This window comes from Mus caroli, unplaced genomic scaffold (genome assembly GCF_978045245.1).
Source record: "Mus caroli unplaced genomic scaffold, Mus_caroli_1 scaffold_3, whole genome shotgun sequence".
Taxonomy (NCBI): domain Eukaryota; kingdom Metazoa; phylum Chordata; class Mammalia; order Rodentia; family Muridae; genus Mus; species Mus caroli.
The window spans coordinates 51958088-51975951 of NW_028227258.1; the positions used below are offsets into that span (position 1 = coordinate 51958088).

The 17864-nt window shown below is 46.4% G+C and overlaps 1 protein-coding gene and 1 long non-coding RNA gene across 2 annotated transcripts; both read left to right on the forward strand.

Annotated features, from left to right (window-relative positions):
- The first annotated feature begins 233 nt into the window (after positions 1-233).
- Positions 234-6504, forward strand: LOC110291416 (glutathione S-transferase Mu 1). The gene is made up of 8 exons (XM_021158557.2): positions 234-371; positions 680-755; positions 1157-1221; positions 1510-1591; positions 1682-1782; positions 3055-3150; positions 3232-3342; positions 6005-6504. The coding sequence occupies exons 1-8, from the start codon at positions 336-338 to the stop codon at positions 6092-6094; spliced, it is 657 nt and encodes a 218-aa protein (XP_021014216.1). The 5' UTR covers positions 234-335; the 3' UTR covers positions 6095-6504.
- An 8028-nt stretch (positions 6505-14532) lies between these two features.
- Positions 14533-16611, forward strand: LOC147005474 (uncharacterized). The gene is made up of 2 exons (XR_015046681.1): positions 14533-15634; positions 16076-16611. It is a non-coding gene; the product is annotated as an uncharacterized LOC147005474 (long non-coding RNA).
- Positions 16612-17864: the final 1253 nt, after the last annotated feature.

The following is a 17864-nucleotide window of genomic DNA, read 5'->3' on the forward strand; positions in this document are numbered from 1 at the left end:
GGCGATGGCGGCAGTCGCTAAGAGGGTTTCGCGGGAAGCAGGAGAGCAGATTCTGTTTTCAGCGTGTGCAAAACAGAATCCCCGAGCAGAAGCTGCTAAGGATCTTAACCCCGCCTCTCCCGGAGAGGGTGTGGCCTCTGCCTTCCTCTTTAGGGTCTGCAGCTCTGGTTACAGACCTGGGAAGGGCAGTGCCTAATTGGGATTGGTGCAGGGTTGGGAGGGACCCGCTGTTTTGTCCTGCCCACGTTTCTCTGGTAGTCTGTATAAAGTCACAACTCCAAACACACAGGTCAGTCCTGCTGAAGCCAGTTTGAGAAGACCACAGCACCAGCACCATGCCTATGATACTGGGATACTGGAACGTCCGCGGAGTGAGAGAGGGGTCCACTTGGAGGGTGGGACTGGGATGTGAAGCAGAAAGTTCTTAAGAGCAGGAGCCCTTCCTACAGCGGGCACTCTTCAGGTCTCATTGGAATCTCCTGCCTGTAGCTCTCCGCGCTCAGTTTAAGCACTTGGGTGGCTGTGGCTGTGTGTATGTGTGTGTGAGTGTGCGCGCTCGTATGCACGTGCGGGGTGACTGCGTTTGTGGAGTGTGGGAGGTCTCAACGGGTGAAGATGAAGTCATACAAAGAAGTCCTCACAATGTCTGACCTTTGTCTCTTCTGGTCATCTCTCCCAGCTGACACACCCGATCCGCATGCTCCTGGAATACACAGACTCAAGCTATGATGAGAAGAGATACACCATGGGTGACGGTAATGCCACCTTCCTGGTCAGACATCTGCTTCCCTCTTACCTATCAAACTATGCCTAGACTTCCCGTTATTTAGCCCTGCTGGTCTTCCTCTAGCTAAAGATAGAGGCTGCTGCTTCCAGAAACCTCTTTGGAGGGCAGTTTGGTTTTCCAATATAAATAATGGAGAATGGAGTTCCTTGGTCCATTTGTATTTACAATTAGACAGAATTCATTACTGGGATCTTATTGGGTCCAGGCTGCCTTTATTATCAGTTGTTATTCAGACCCTTCTCCACATTGGAAAGTAACTCTCTGTAACAGGTTGCAGAGGTCCTGACTTCGGGGTTCTTGCAACTGGCCGATAATCTGTAGAAGAGTGGGACAGTGGGGTGACTCCTTTTCACATCTTCTTCTTTATAGCTCCCGACTTTGACAGAAGCCAGTGGCTGAACGAGAAGTTCAAGCTGGGCCTGGACTTTCCCAATGTAAGTGCAGGGGAGGAGAGGTTTGGGGAAGACACGGTGATCTCACCTTACCTCCTGGCCTGGCTAAGGGTTTAGGATCAGTGTTTCTGCTCTCCTGCTCCATCCCTGCTGGCTGCACAGTGTTTCTGTGATGGGCCGTGTCCCAGCTCTCCCATTCAGTGCACACTGTGCCCAGGGAGGGCTTCCCATGGCAGGCACACTGAGTGTCAGGCTCCATGTCTTCCCTCACCCAGAGAAAGGATTCAGGTACCCCATATCCCATCTGACCCTCCCTGCTTGTCCACCCAGCTGCCTTACTTGATTGATGGATCACACAAGATCACGCAGAGCAATGCTATCCTGCGCTACCTTGCCCGCAAGCACCACCTGGGTGAGTGGGGCTGGCCGCAGGGTGGGGGATGGTGGATAATCTCCTCGGCTTGGCAGGGTTGGGATGCCGAGTGTACTGTGTGTGCTGCAGGTGGAGAGACAGAGGAAGAGAGGATCCGTGCAGACATTGTGGAGAACCAGGTCATGGACACCCGTATGCAGCTCATCATGCTCTGTTACAACCCTGACTTTGTGAGTGGCCAATGGGTGCAGCAGACAGGGTTACAGCAGGAGATCTCACGTTCAGATCTGTAGCATCCTCCTTGGGTAATGAGCCATGTTACTGCTTCTCTAAGCTTTCTGATCTTACCAGCAGGATGGCCCTTATCACCCCTGCGATCTATCACATCAACACAGTGAAACTATCCCTGCTGGTCTTAGGATATGGTTGAAGTTCTGCTGGTGGACAGTTGATCTAAGTTATTCAGTACAGCTGTAAACCTCTGCTAAATCTGTCCGTTGGTCTCTTCCAATGTGCCGTCTTACCCAGTGTTTATACCAAAAGCCCCCAGGATGAAATTAGGGGATGTGGAGTAAAAGTGCTTGCTACATAACATGAAGGCTCCAATATGAACTCTTAGCACCCTATAACCCTCCCACACGCTCAGTGTGGCAGCCTGCTCTTATAAATATAGTGCTCTGGGAGGAGAGGAGGACTTCTTGGGTTTTGCTGACCAATGAGGCTAGTTGGTCTTTGATTTACTAAGAAACCCTGTATCAGAAATAAGGTGCACAGTGATTGAGAAAGACACTTGGCATCAACACTGGACCCCCATGCACCAACAGGCACCAGTATACTCCCTAAGTGATAAGGAAGCAGATGTCTGACCAGGAAGGTGGCATTACCATCGCCCATGGTGTATCTCTTCTCCTCATAGCTTGAGTCTGTGTATTCCAGACTCAAGTAAGTAAATAAGTTATGTCTACACTGGTCTCACACATCTATCTAGTTCTTTCCCCACAGGTCTGTCTTAGGTACCAGTAGAAAACCAGGACATCTTCCTAGTAGCCAGCTCAGGGTCAGCCAGAGGAACCTTGAGTCCTTTTCCTTTCGGTATTAGTCACTGATTAAAACTGAAGCACATCCTTCAAATATCTGATCTGTTCTCCTGCTCCCCCATGGATCCAGTATAACTGTCTTCTCCTGGTGTCTCTGTGCCCTTTGTTTCTGTGGTTCCGCTGGATCTCTGAGGCCAAAACATGCTAGATACTCAGGAGGTACTGGGTGTGACTCACAGCACCTGGTTTGGACTTCAGTGGTGACAGATTTCAGAGACAGTGTGAAATTTCTGCCAGGCTGTCCATCACCTCTGGCATGAATTTTGTCATCAGTAAAATCGTGACCTGTTAAATGGTCTCCTAGACTGGGGCCTGGCCCTTTCTTGGAAAGGTGGCTGTTCCATTGCCAAACCCTCTGCTGGGGAGCCTGAGTCTAAAGGTGGTGACAGCTGTTCTCTGCCTCAGGAGAAGCAGAAGCCAGAGTTCTTGAAGACCATCCCTGAGAAAATGAAGCTCTACTCTGAGTTCCTGGGCAAGAGGCCATGGTTTGCAGGGGACAAGGTAAAGGGAGGGGTGGGGAGGAGGGGTTGCCATCCTTCCCTGGTGTCAGATTCCAGAGCGCTCACCCTTGGCTTCCTGCAGGTCACCTATGTGGACTTCCTTGCTTATGACATTCTTGACCAGTACCGTATGTTTGAGCCCAAGTGCCTGGACGCCTTCCAAAACCTGAGGGACTTCCTGGCCCGCTTCGAGGTGATGCCCTGATCCTGTTTCCCCTTGGGTTGTCTTCTTTCTCGGGTCCATGATGCTTTCTAGTCCCAAGACTAGGAAAATAACCAGGATTTTCTGAGCTTTCTGTAAAGAAGTGTATCGGGCAATATTTATCCCTTCAAAATTCCAAAAGATTGATGCGATTCTGAGTCCCATTGGACAGATAAGGAGCCTGGTACTACAGAGGGTACTCATGTGCCCAAGGTCTCTGCACCTGAGGTTGCACTCGGTTCTGGGGCAGCATTCAGTGACTGCCCCTGCCTTGGGTCAAAAGAAAAAGCTTCAGGCCCTTGCACAACCTCATTCTCCTGTTTGGGATCCCTGGCAAGGCTGTGCATGTCGATAGTGTGTAGGTCTTGGCATTAGGGGAGTGAAAGAGGCAGAACTAATGTAACATACCCCAGATGGAAGAAAGTCCAGACCTGATCTGCCGAGTGCTGAGAGCCCAGGGCTCCAGACCTGATCTGTAGAGCACTGAGAACCCAGGGCTGAAGGTGGCACCTCACTGAGTAGACTTGTGAGTGCCTTCCATGTTAGGGGAAATTTAGCCTGAGTGTGTGCTGGTGTGAGTGTGTGCTGGTGTGAGTGTGTGCTGGTGTGAGTGTGTGCTGGTATGAGTGTGTGCTGGTGTGTGCTGGTGTGAGTGTGTGCTGGTGTGAGTGTGTGCTGGTGTGAGTGTGTGCTGGTGTGAGTGTGTGCTGGTGTGAGTGTGTGCTGGTGTGAGAGTGTGTGCTGGTGTGAGTGTGTGCTGGTGTGAGTGTGTGCTGGTGTGAGTGTGTGCTGGTGTGAGTGTGTGCTGGTGTGAGTGTGTGCTGGTGTGTGTGCTGGTGTGAGTGTGTGCTGGTGTGAGTGTGTGCTGGTGTGAGTGTGTGCTGGTGTGAGTGTGTGCTGGTGTGAGTGTGTGCTGGTGTGAGTGTGTGCTGGTGTGAGTGTGTGCTGGTGTGAGTGTGTGCTGGTGTGAGTGTGTGCTGGTGTGAGTGTGTGCTGGTGTGAGTGTGTGCTGGTGTGAGTGTGTGCTGGTGTGAGTGTGTGCTGGTGCGTTGTTTCCTCCCCTACACTCTTCTCTTTCATGTCCCAGGGCCTGTCTGTGAAGTGGGGTCAAAGTTTTTTCTTCACTATTGTCTGGCACTCTCCTCTAGATGAGGTTCATGTTGGGCCTCAGGGGGCATGCAAAATGCTGCCATCTTGGGGCTGAGTCTTCAGAGGGCTGTGGCAAGCCAGTCTGTGAGATGCTTGTGAAATTCCCCAGGGCTGCTGAGTCCAGCCTGGATCTCACCTCCAGCAGACATGGGTTGTTCAGTCATCTAGGAATTAGATGCACTGAACCAAGGGTTTTTCAAACGGCAGTCTGTTGACCTTGCCCATTCTCCATCAAGGGATACACTTTCTCTGCTAAGTCTCTGTCTCTGTCTCTGTCTCTCCTCCCTCCCATTCTCCATCAAGGGATACACTTTCTTTGCTAATTCTCTGTCTCTGTCTCTGTCTCTCTTCCCTCCCTCCCTCCCTTCCTCCCTCCCTTCCTCCCTCCCTCCCTCCCTCCCTCCCTCCCTCCCTCCCTCCCTCCCTCCTTCTCCTCCCCATCTCTCCCCAGAGCTGAGGGCTAACCCTAGGGTCCTGTGCTTACTAGGCAAGCACTCACCCACTGAAACCCCTATCCTTTCTCAGCTCGTTCTAATCAGTCTGCTCCTGGTTCAGGTTGGGTATCCTGGGAAACAGCAAGAGTTGGCACCACTCTGGGGTGGGTAGATGGAGAAAGAGCAGTGCCTTAGCTTAGCTTGTGTGTGTTGTCTTTGGTGGACCTCTGCGCACCCTCTGGAATTGTCTGTGTATTCTTCAGCTTGCTGTATGGCTTACGGTACAACCTCCAGTCACATGGAGTGGTCCCTGTGTTCAGCCAGGGTGCAGTGAGCATGCTCTGAGCAGCAGGTAGAGAATTAACTCCTCTGTCAGGAGACTGATTAGAATCCTGTTCAGCTTTTCTTCCTGGCCCGTTTGCTTGTTGTTGTTCCCTTTCTTCATGATTTGCTGAGTCACTGGGTGCTTGGCTGTCTTCCTAAGCACACATAGTCAAGTTTTGGCTCATTTGTCCTGTTAGATTCCTCCTCTGTGTGTAAATACAAGCTAGAAAGAGCTTCCCCAGGTACAGGATCATGTCCATGCAGAGAAACAGTTATCGAGGCTCCTTCAGAGGGCTGAAGAGGAGTAGGAAGCATGTGATGCATGTGTGGGGGTGGGTATGTGTATGTGGGGGGATATATTTGTGTGTGTGGGGTATGTGTATGTGGGTATGTGTGGGTGTGGGGTATATGTGTGTGGGGGTATGTGTGTAGGGGTGGGTGGGTATGTGTGGTGGGGGTGTGTATGTGTGTGTGTGGGGGGGTGGGGGGGTGAAGATTGATGTCTAGGTTTTTTTCCGAACCTCTGTTGTAGTTTTTAGCGAGTATAAAACAACTTATGCAGGATCTAGTCTCCCCTTTAATATGGGGAATGGGAGAGTTCTTTTGCCTGGGCTGGGAGCTAAGCAGGCAGCGCTGCTCCAGCATGAGTTCAGGACAAGTGAGCCAGGAGACCCATGCGTGCATGCATGCAGCTGCTCCTCTGTGCTTCAGACCTGAGCTCCTGCTGTGTCCTTCCCAATGTGCAGGGCCTCAAGAAGATCTCTGCTTACATGAAGAGTAGCCGCTACATCGCAACACCTGTATTTTCAAAGGCGGCCCACTGGAGTAACAAATAGGCCCTTGCTACACGGGCACTCACTGGGAGGACCTGTCCACACTGGGGATCCTGCAGGCCCTGGGTGAGGATAGCACCCTGGCCTTCTGCACTGTGGCTCCTGGTTCTCTCTCTTTCCCGCTCCCTTCTGCAGCTTTGTCAGCCCCGTCTCCTTACCCTCTTCCCAATCAAGTCCACACAGCCTTCATTCTCCCCAGTTTCTTTCACATGGCCCCTTCATTGGCTCCCTGACCCAACCTCACAGCCTGTCCTGAACTCAGGCTTCCTAGAATTAGCCCGATGGTCAACACTATCTTAGTGCCAGCCCTCCCTAGAGTTACCTACCCCAAAGGTCAATACTTAAGTGCCAGCCTGTTCCTGGTGGAGGAGCCTCCCCAGGCCTGTCTCATCTACAATAAAGCCTGAAACACACTTGCTGTGAGTTGTGTCTTTTTCTTTTGCTCTTTAGCCTCACCAAGCATCACAGCTGCTTCCCAGGAGTCTGAGCCTGTAGTGTCAGGCTCTGAAACATCTAATGGAACCAGAAGAGCTTTGACATATCTTGGTTCTAGTCTGAGATCCTCACAGCAGGGATAAAGCTCTTTAATAAAGCAGTGTTTCTCTGTGGGTCATGATCCCTTTTTGTGGGAGGGTCACATATCAAATATCATGAATATTATGATTTATAACAGTAGCAAAAATACAGTTATGAAGTAGCAATGGAATAATTTTATGGTGGGGGGGTCACCACATCATGAGGAACTGTATTAAGGGTCATAGCATGAGGAAGGTTGAAAACCACTGATCGACAGTCAGCATGTGAGAAGATAGTGTGCTTGCCAGTAATCTCATTCACTGCACCATGCTGGGAATCTCAATCGCTGAAGCATGCTGGGATTTGGAATTGTGAAGAGCTGTGTGTCTCCTTGAGGGATGATGAGGCTGGTGAGAGTGCCCAGAAGGGGCCCTAGGTGGTCTCTCCACTGTGGTCTCTCTTCCCCCAGCCTGGAACCTGCTTGCTCAAGGGTGGAGTTTCCTGTTCATTCGTTCTGCCACGCCCACTGCTGGACCCTGTTGCTTTGCTGTTTGGAGCCACACACGTGTTCGTCCTGCTACTGGACCACGAGTTACTTGGCGGGAAATCGGGTTCCTTCCCCCTTCCTTTATTTATTTATTTATTTATTTATTTATTTTTTAAGATTTATTTATTTATTATATGTAAGTACACTGTAGCTGTCTTCAGACACTCCAGAAGAGGGTGCCAGATCTCGTTACAGATGGTTGTTAGCCACCATGTGGTTGCTGGGATTTGAACTCTGGACCTTTGGAAGAGCAGTCGGGTGCTCTTACCCACTGAGCCATCTCACCAGCCCTCCCCCTTCCTTTATAACTGAATGTTGGAATTAGTAAAGGGGGGCCTTGAACATGAAATCGTCTTGGCCTCGTTCTTTCTCCTGCCCGTCTAGCTTCTTCTCTTTTCAGTTCGAACTGCCATCCCAGTTGAACCGTTCGTGTTGCAGACTGCTGGTTGGGCCGCAACAGTTTGGTGCCAGAACTGGGACCTGAAGAATGGCAGAGGGATGCTAAGAGAAACGGCTGCTGCTGTGGAGCTCCACAGGAAAGGATCTTCGTATCCGGCATCGGAGTAACGGACAGGTACACATGCTAGTGCTAGCTTAAAATTTCAGTTTTGTAAAGTGTTGCTAAGGATGCAGTAGGATACGAATTAAGCTTGAATCAGTGCTAACCCAATGCTGGTTCTGCTTGGGTCAGCAGCGTGTTAATCGGAACTAGATACGGAAATAGGTGGTGTGCCGCAGCTTTTTAGAAAGCTACTTAGGTGGAAGAAGGAAGGGTTTAAAGTCATGGATCAGGTGGTTGCTTTTAGTTTTCAGGAGTTGTTTCAGGCCAGAGGAGTAAGGCTTGAAGTACAATTAGTAAGAAATTTTTTAGATAAGATAGATAGCTGTTGTCCATGGTTCAAGGAAGAAGAAATGATAGATTGTGGAACCTGGGAGAAAGTTGGTGAGGCCTTGAAAATCGCGCAGACAGATAATTTTACCCTAGGCCTCTGGGCGCTCGTAAATGATGCTATAAAAGATACAACTTCTCCAGGGCTAAATTGCCCTCAGGCGGAGCTTGTGGTATCTCAGGAGGAGTGCCTATCAGAGAAGGCCTCCTCAGAAAAAGATCTTCTTAACTCAAAAATTGATAAATGTGGAAACTCTGATGATGAACTGAATTTTAACAAAAATCACTCAGATAGAGGAGTTGCCCATTACTTTAATGAGAATTGGTCCTCTTGTGAATCTCCCGCTTCACCTATAGTCCCCACTTCGGGAAGTGCTACTCATAGGGACACACAGCTAATCGAGTTAGAGTTTGAGATTAAGCTTCAGAGGCTGACTAATGAGCTTCGGGAACTAAAAAAGATCTCAGAAGCAGAGAAGAGTAACTCTTCTGTAGTTCACCAGGTAGTTCACCAGGTGCCGCTAGAAAGAGTTGTGAGTCAGGCTCGTGGAAAAGGACAGAAATCGTCTAATACGCTAGCCTTTCCTGTGGTCGAGGTAGTTGATCAGCAAGATACTAGGGCCAGACATTACCAGACCTTGGATTTCAAGTTGATAAAAAAGTTAAAGGCGGCTGTTGTGCAATATGGTCCTTCAGCCCCATTCACTCAAGCATTACTGGACACAGTTGTGGAGTCACACTTAACCCCCTCAGATTGGAAGACTCTTTCCAAGGCTACCCTGTCAGGAGGAGATTTTTTGCTTTGGGATTCTGAATGGCGAGACGCCAGTAAGAAAACTGCTGCTTTTAATGCTCAGGCTGGTAACTCAGACTGGGATAGCAACATGCCTTTAGGAGAGGGTCCATATGAGGGACAGACAAATCAGATTGATTTTCCCTTTGCAGTGTACACGCAAATTGCGACAGCCGCACGCCGTGTTTGGGGAAGGTTGCCAGTTAAAGGAGATATTGGTGGAAGTTTAGCTAGCATTCGGCAGGGTTCTGATGAACCATATCAGGACTTTGTGGACAGGCTATTGATTTCAGCTAGTAGAATCCTTGGAAGTCCAGACACGGGTAGTCCCTTCGTTATGCAACTGGCTTATGAGAATGCTAATGCAATTTGCCTAGCTGCAATTCAACCGCATAAGGGACAGACAGATTTGGCGGGATATGTCCGTCTTTGCGCAGACATCGGGCCTTCCTGTGAGTTCTCGCAGGGAACCCACGCGCAAGCAATGTTCTCGAGGAAACGAGAGAATAATGCATGCTTTAATTGTAGAAGTTTGGATCATTTTAGAAGTAATTGTCCTAAGAACAAGGGCGCCAAGGGTAGACAAACAGGCCGTGCCCCAGGAATATGTCCCCAGTGTGGGAAGGGCCGCCACTGGGCAAAAGATTGTAAGCATAAACCAAGGGTTTTGAGCCACCCGGTGCCAGGAAACGAGGAAAGGGGTCAGCCCCAGGCCCCGAGTTACTCAAAGAAGACAGCTTATGGGGCTATAAATCTGCTGCCCAGCCAACAAGATCAGTTCTTGAGCTTGTCAGGTCAAACCCAGGAAATGCAAGATTGGACCTCTGTTCCGCTGTCCACACAGTATTAACCCCAGAAGTGGGAGTCCAAACTCTGCCTACCGGAGTCTTTGGACCACTGCCCGTAGAAACCTGTGGCTTTCTCTTAGGATGAAGCAGTTCTATTGTAGAAGGCCTGCAGATTTATCCAGGTGTTATAAATAATGATTATGAGGGAGAACTTAAAATCATAGCCGCTTGCCCTCATGGTGTTATAATTATACCCGCTAATCAGAAAATTGCTCAACTTACTTTGATCCCTTTACGCCAGTCACTGTATAGATTCTTTGAAAATGAGGAAGGACAAAATAACTTTGACTCCTCTGGCGTAAATTGGGTGAAATCTATCACTAATCAGAGACCTAACCTTAAATTGACTCTTGATGGAAAAGGCTTTGAAGGATTAATAGATACCGGGGCCAATGTAACGATTATAAGAGGGCAGGACTGGCCCTCAAACTGGCCCTTGACTGTTTCCTTGATTCACCTTCAAGGAATTGGGTATGCCAGTAACCCAAAATGTAGTTCCAAATTGCTAACCTGAAGAGATGAGGAAGGAAAATCAAAAAAGATTCAGCCGTATGTTATGTCAAATTTGCCTGTGACCCTGTGGGAAAGAGATCTGTTGTCACAGATGGGTGTTATTCTGTGCAGTTCTAAGGAGATGGTGACTGAGCAGACATTCAGGCAGGGACCCCTGCCTGGTCATGGACTAGTAAAGAAAAGACAGAGAATTAAGACCTTTGAGGATCTTAAACCCCACTCTAACATGAGAGGTTTAAAGTATTTTCAATAGCGACCACTATCTTGCCTGCATCCCACACCAAAAAAATTCAATGGCGTAATGATATTCCGGTGTGGGTGGATCAGTGGTCTTTACCTAAAGAAAAAATAGAGGCTGCTTCTTTGCTAGTGCAGGAGCAGTTAGAAGCAGGACATTTGGTGGAGTCTCATTCTCCCTGGAATACACCCATTTTCATTATCAGGAAGAAATCTGGAAAATGGAGACTACTACAAGATTTAAGAAAGGTTAATGAAACCATGGTACTTATGGGAACCTTACAACCGGGGCTCCCCTCCCCAGTAGCCATTCCAAAGGAATATTATAAGATTGTTATAGATTTGAAAGATTGTTTCTTTACCATCCCTTTGCATCCAAAGGATTGTGAGAGATTTGCTTTTAGTGTTCCTTCTGTAAATTTCAAGGAACCCATGAAAAGATATCAATGGACAGTTTTCCCGCAGGGGATGGCTAATAGTCCCACATTATGTCAAAGGTTTGTGGCGAAAGCAATTCAGCCTGTTAGACAACAATGGCCAAATATTTACATCGTTCATTTCACAAATGATGTCTTGATGGCGGGAAAAGACCCCCAAGAATTGCTTTTGTGTTATAAAGGTTTACAAAAGGCCCTAGTTGATAAGGGATTGCAAATTGCTTCTAAAAAGGTACAAACTCAGGATCCTTATAATTATTTGGGTTTTAGACTCACTGATCGAGCTGTTTTTCCCCAGAAGATCGTTATTTGTAGAGATAACTTAAGGACCTTAAATGATTTTCAAAAATTGTTAGGTGATATTAACTGGCTTCGCCCCTATTTAAAGCTTACTACAGGGGAGTTGAAACCTTTATTTGATATTCTTAAAGGGAGTTCTGATCCCACTTCCCCTAGATCCCTAACCTCAGAAGGATTGCTGGCCTTGCAGCTAGTGGAATAGTCTATTGAAGAGCAATTCGTTACCTATATAGATTACTCCTTGCCGCTGCACCTGTTAATTTTTAATACGACTCATGTGCCTACGGGACTGCTATGGCAAAAATTTCCTATAATGTGGATACATTCGAGGATTTCTCCCAAACGTAATATCTTGCCATATCACGAAGCAGTGGCTCAGATGATTATCACTGGAAGAAGGCAGGCATTGACTTATTTCGGAAAAGAGCCAGATATCATTGTTCAGCCTTACAGCGTAAGTCAGAACACTTGGCTGAAACAGCATAGTACAGATTGGTTGCTTGCACAAATAGGGTTTAACGGAACTATAGACAGCCACTACCCCCAAGACAGATTGATAAAATTTTTAAATGTACATGATATGATATTTCCTAAGATGACTTCTTTACAGCCTTTAAATAATGCTCTATTGATTTTTACTGATGGCTCCTCTAAAGGGTGAGCTGGATATCTTATTAATAATCAACAGGTTATCATAGAGACTCCTGGTCTCTCGGCTCAGCTAGCCGAATTAACAGCAGTACTAAAGGTCTTTCAGTCTGTACATGAGGCTTTTAATATCTTTACTGACAGTTTATATGTTGCTCAGTCAGTACCCTTATTGGAAACCTGTGGTACGTTTAACTTCAATACGCCGTCAGGATCCTTATTTTCAGAATTGCAAAACATCATTCTTGCCCGGAAAAATCCGTTTTATATTGGCCATATACGGTCTCACTCTGGTCCTCCTGGGCCTCTGGCCGAGGGTAATGATCGCATTGACAGAGCTCTAATAGGAGAAGCTTTAGTTTTAAATCCTGTTGCTCTGGCCCAACGTGATCATGAAAGGTTTCATCTCTAGTCATACCCTAAGGCTCTGACATAAGATCACTAAGGAGCAAGCAAAAATGATTGTAAAACAATGTCCTAAATGTATTACATTATCTCCAGTGCCACATCTAGGAGTCAATCCTAGAGGCCTTATGCCTAATCATATTTGGCAAATGGATATAACCCATTATGCAGAATTTAGAAAACTAAAATATATACATGTTTGCATTGATACCTGTTCAGGATTTCTCTTTACTTCTCTGCATACAGGGGAGGCTTCTAAAAACGTAATTGATCATTGCCTACAAGCCTTTAATGCCATGGGGTTGCCTAAACTTATTAAGACATATAACGGGCCATCTTATTCTACTAAAAACTTTATTTCATTCTGTAAAGAATTCGGTATCAAACATAAAACTGGAATTCCTTACAACCCCATGGGACAAGGGATAGTTAAACATGCTCATAGCACCTTAAAGAATTGGCTTTTTAAAACAAAAGAGGGGCAGCTATATCCCCCAAGGTCACCAAAGGCTCATCTTGCCTTCACCTTATTTGTCCTAAACTTTTTGCAAACTGATATTAAAAGTCAGTCTGCAGCAGATCGCCATTGGCATCCAGTTACTTCTAATTCTTATGCATTGGTAAAATGGAAGGACCCCCTGACAAATGAATGGAAGGGTCCGGATCCGGTTCTAATCTGGGGAAGAGGCTCGGTTTGTGTCTTTTCACGAGATGAAGATGGAGCACGGTGGCTGCCAGAGAGATTAATTCGTCAGATAAACACAGATCCTGACTCTTCTCGTATCATTTTGAAGACTAAAATTCCTCTTGTGCTTAGAATTCAGCTGGGAATGGAAGCTCCCAGAAACGCTGTTTTCCTCTGAGCCGGAGACTAGCTTTAGCTTTACACTTTGCATCTGAATAAAATACCTGGACTTCTCCAAAAAGAAAATTTGCATTGCTACTTTCTCATTGTCTAGATCTCTTTCTTTTTTCAAGCAGGTCAATCTACATTCTCCGCAGGACCTGCAGGCGTACCTTCCCCTCCCCCAAGAGCACACAGGTGGCAACTACTATTTTCCTTCCAAGGACATTCCAGCACGTGGCTTTCAGTCTGAGATAGAATTTAGATTTACCAGGAGAGCTAGGAAAGTAGAAATTTCAAATATTTACAGAGATTAGTTCTTATTTTGATAGACGGGCTTAGTCCCTTAGCTGGCCTCTGGCTTTTCACCCTTGCTGTTACTGCAAGGTGTTCTTAGTTCCTCAGGCTATGGGAATAACAGGGATGAGGAGGAAAGACTTCCAGCTCCTATTTTAGCCACAATTCGTGGTGTTACTAATGACATAATTCTTGTCTAGGCCTTGCTAAATCTGAGGTTGACAATTCTCCTTTAGGGGCTGCGCAGTACTCAGAGCTGCGCATACTAGTTCATGATCATACGAATACAGTATGGCTATCGCTTGGTGCAGAGAATTACTGCAGGGGAGGGTCCAGCCTGACCGTTTCTGAGTTCCCTGTGCGACATACCTGATTTAAAATGGAGGTTGGTATCTGATTCCAGCTAAAAAACAAAAAATATCTAAGGCTCTGCCTCCTCCTCCCCAAAAGATACCAAGAGCCACAGATGTGGGTCGTGATAGCACCCACGGGAGGAATCGAGTCAATGTCCACCCAAGCCAAGGTTAAAGGCCCACTCATCTACGGATGAGAAAATCATTTGATCACCTCAGTTAAGCGTTGCCTATTTAAACTTAATTAATAGGGGGGAGAGAGGTTGGAGACTGTACTGTCGAAAGGGCAAGCCCTTCACTGCCTCCCACCCAAATAAAAAAGCCAATTGGCCTTGTACTAAGGAGCCGGTCTTACCCCTTCTCCCTGTTTCCCCGCCTGTCATCCAAAATTTCGGAGGAATATCAACTCAGTGTTATTCTTAATAAAGCGTATTTGAAATTTGTTCAGTCAAACTTAGCCAGGGTTCCAACGCCCTACTTAAAATGCAACCAGGAAGTTACCTATTCAGCACTAATTAGCATTATAAAGTCAGAGCCTACAGCTCAGCGCTATTCTGCAACACTCCACCTTGCACATTCCACAGCTGTGTCAGTTTAGGTCCTCTAGGCTGTTGTCTTTCCTGAGTCTCTTTTGGCTTGGAGCTCTTTCCTTTCTTTCTTGGAGACTTTCTTTCTTGGTTAATTCTTTTCTCTCTGGGGAAGCTGAATTGAATAGACCGTCCCTCAGTTACTTATTGTTTGTGTCTCCTCAAATGTCAATGCACCCCCCCCACCCCCCCCCCCCCCCCCCCCCCCCGTTCAGGGAAGCTGTTTAATATTGTGAAATTCATTCAGTTCTTGGAGAACTGATTACAGATGAGTCTGCTTTAATCAACTCTGGTTTGGGGGCTGAAGAGATGGCTCAGAGGTTCGAAACACTGACTTTTCTTCTAGAAGACCAGTGTTTAGTTCCAGTACCCACATGGTTGCTAACAGTGCTTTCTGTCTCAAGTTAGGGGCCCTTCCTCTCTCCTCTGGCCTCTGTGTGTACTGCATGCATATGGTGCATGCAGGGAAAATATCTATATGCAGAAGATAAAAAAATAAAAATCACTCATACACACAAAATAAAATAAAAATGTGGCAGATAATGAGTGAATACCTTCTTTAATTCCCAGATGTCTATCATCTCCTGGCCTGGCCATCTGCTATCATGATCTGGGATTGTCCCAGTGTCTCCTATATAGTCAGGTCTGGACTGAATATATCAATGGCGTACTGGCTTTTCCTCTTTCCGTGGACAGGCTTTGGGGTGACAAATCACATGACAAACAGCACATGCATACCCACATAACCCCCAAATTAATTGTCTCTATGATATAGACTCTATTTTCTATTGATTCTGTTTCTTGGAGAACCCTCACCACTACACACAGCAAAAACTGTTCAATGAGTAAGTTTCGTTCAGACACTCAATGCATAATACTACAGTAAGTGCATTAATTTAAGGCCTTTTTTTTTCTTACTTGGACTAGCTAGAAGAATTGTCTTAAAATACAGCTGCAAGGAGATATGCACGAAAAAATCTTTTGTAGGGAAGATATCTTTCTTTGTCCTAACAATCTCAGTGTGTTATGGGTCTCTGTCTGCTTGCACATTTTATCCAGCTCATGGTCATGAGGAAGCTTGAAAGAGTGTGTGAGCAGCTGCCTGGAACTGCTGCTATGGTTACCTCTGTCACTGATGCCTTGGCCCCATGACGATTACCAGGCACTTATGCAGTCACTCTTGGCATTCCCACGGCAGGGTCCTAGTGAAGCCACTGGCAATGGCTTGTGGAAGATGACCACACATTCTTTTCATCATGGAGCACTTCTTTGGAAAGCTCAGTGGATCCTGCGTGGCCCTATCCAGCAGCTCTGGAGGAATTATGATGTGTGAGTGGGTCTAGCTGCCTGTTCTTGCGTTCTGTATCACTCAGAGAATGATTTATGAAGCCCTACTTTAGGTTTTAAATTTGAGAGTTTTCTTAAGTATATGGCAAAGTAAAAGAATTAATTGTAAGAGATGACTGATAGATAGATGGGTAGATAGATAGATAGACAGACAGACAGACAAAAATAGTAAGGAAAGCATCATCAAATTAGGTGTTCAATAATGGCTGGGGAACTAAGTAGGGTTGGATTGAGGTTTCACTCCATGGCTTAACTTTCCACCAATAAATTTCTGGTTTCTTTCTTTCTTTCTTTCTTTCTTTCTTTCTTTCTTTCTTTCTTTCTTTCTTTCTTTCTTTCTTTCTTTCTTTCCCTTCCTTCCTTCCTTCCTTCCTTCCTTCCTTCCTTCCTTCCTTCCTTCCCCCCCCCCCCTTTTTGAGACAGTTTCTCTGAGTAGCCCTGGCTGTCTTGGAACTTGCTTTGTAGATGAGGCTGGCCCCGAACTCACAGAGATCCGCCTGCTTCAACATGTGCCAGATTAAAGGCTTGCACCACGAGTGAGTGCTTGGATTACAGGCATGTGCCACTGCCACCCAGCTACTGTAGGCACTTTTATGACATGGGTTTGACAACTGTGACATCTGTGCCTGGTTTTACTGTTCTCCAGGTGGATGATTTTTGACTCCCAGTCTCTGAGACTCTCTGTCACAGAGCTGGGGAGGGTGCCATAACAGACCCAGACAAAGGGCCTGGGAGCAAACTTTTGAGACAAAGTTGCTTGGGTCTGAAATGGGTGTGGGGGGCAGGATGCAGTCCTTATCGAGATCCAGCTGCTCAGAGAGCTCAAACAGCACACAACACTTTATCAACACAACGTGCAATAAATCCAGCCTGGAAAATTGCCATGTGTGGTAGGATCTTTTTATGTATTGAATTACTGTAGTTTGGGCCAAATGAAATAAAGCAAACTGTAAAGATTCTGTTGTGTATGGGTTCTTTGTTTGCTTTTGTCTTTTGAGTATTTTTTAAACATCTGGTTAATTTTGTCTATCTTAGACCCAGTGGTAAGGTGATTTAACATTTTAACACATTTAATTTAACATTTTATTTTTATTTATTTATTTATTTATTTATTTTTTAATTAGGTAATTTCCTCAATTACATTTCCAATGCTATCCAAAAAGTCCCCAATACACTCCTCCCCCCCAGTCCCCCACCCACCCACCCCCACCCCTTGGCCCTGGCATTCCCCTGTACTGGGGCATATAAAGTTGGCAAGTCCAATGGGCCTCTCTTTCCAGTGATGGCCTACTAGGCCATCTTTTGATTAATTTAACATTTTAACAAATTTAATTTAAACATTTGGAATTTTTTTTTTCAATGTTTTTCTCATTAGGATGTTGGGACTTGGTTCTGGAGAGTATCAGGTGATGGCTGTTCTTCAGTGCTTTAGATCCAGATAGGAACATTGGTAAAAGGGTTTGGCTTGACCCCCTCTTGAGTGTCTTACTAGCAAACGGTGCTAGCAAAAGATCGCCTTGCTTCAGGGGATCCGACGGCCCTTGGTGGAAGGATGTGGTAATGGTGGTGAAGCTTTGTTTGAAGTCTTAGGGCCTGGACTCTGGAAGACATTAGCTGTAAATGATCAAGGACTTAAGACACACACACATTTAGAACAGTGAGAAAAGGGCCCCAGAGCCGCTCGATAAGAAGGACTGGAAAGTCTCACAGCCGCGTTGGCTGTGTAGAGTATGATATCCCAGGAGTGATTTGTTGGATTTTTAAGGGACACCTCTGGTTAGTCGTTCAGGAGTCAGGCTGTTGTCAAAAAAGGCTTTACCAGATAGGCGCAGGTGAAAATGGTCACAATGCTGCCAAACATCTTTCATGAGGATGCTGTTGATAATAGTAAGAGCTCTGGATCCCCGGTTCACAGGTGACCTTTGGGGTCCCTTCTGAAGAGCAAGTGTAAGTCCTCAGTTGGTTTACCATTTCAAGAGGGCTCTCCTGCTTTTCCTTCCAGTGCTTTTGGAAAATAAGATTTAATCTTGGACAGGCAAATCCAGTTAATAATCTTTTTGTCATTTTAAAAAATTTATTGTAAACAGATTCTTTTCTCATAAAATATACCCTGATTACAGTTTCCTCTCTTTCCTCTCCCTCTACCACTCCCAGTTCTCTCCCCCTTCCCCCCCCCCCCCCCGCCTCTGGATCCACCCTCTTTCTGTCTCTC

Coding starts and splice junctions, on each gene's coding strand:
- LOC110291416 (XM_021158557.2), top strand. CDS start 336: ATGCCTATGATACTGGGATACTGGAACGTCCGCGGA. Junction 372..679: donor GATACTGGAACGTCCGCGGA/GTGAGAGAGGGG, acceptor CATCTCTCCCAG/CTGACACACCCGATCCGCAT. Junction 1,222..1,509: donor TGGGCCTGGACTTTCCCAAT/GTAAGTGCAGGG, acceptor TTGTCCACCCAG/CTGCCTTACTTGATTGATGG.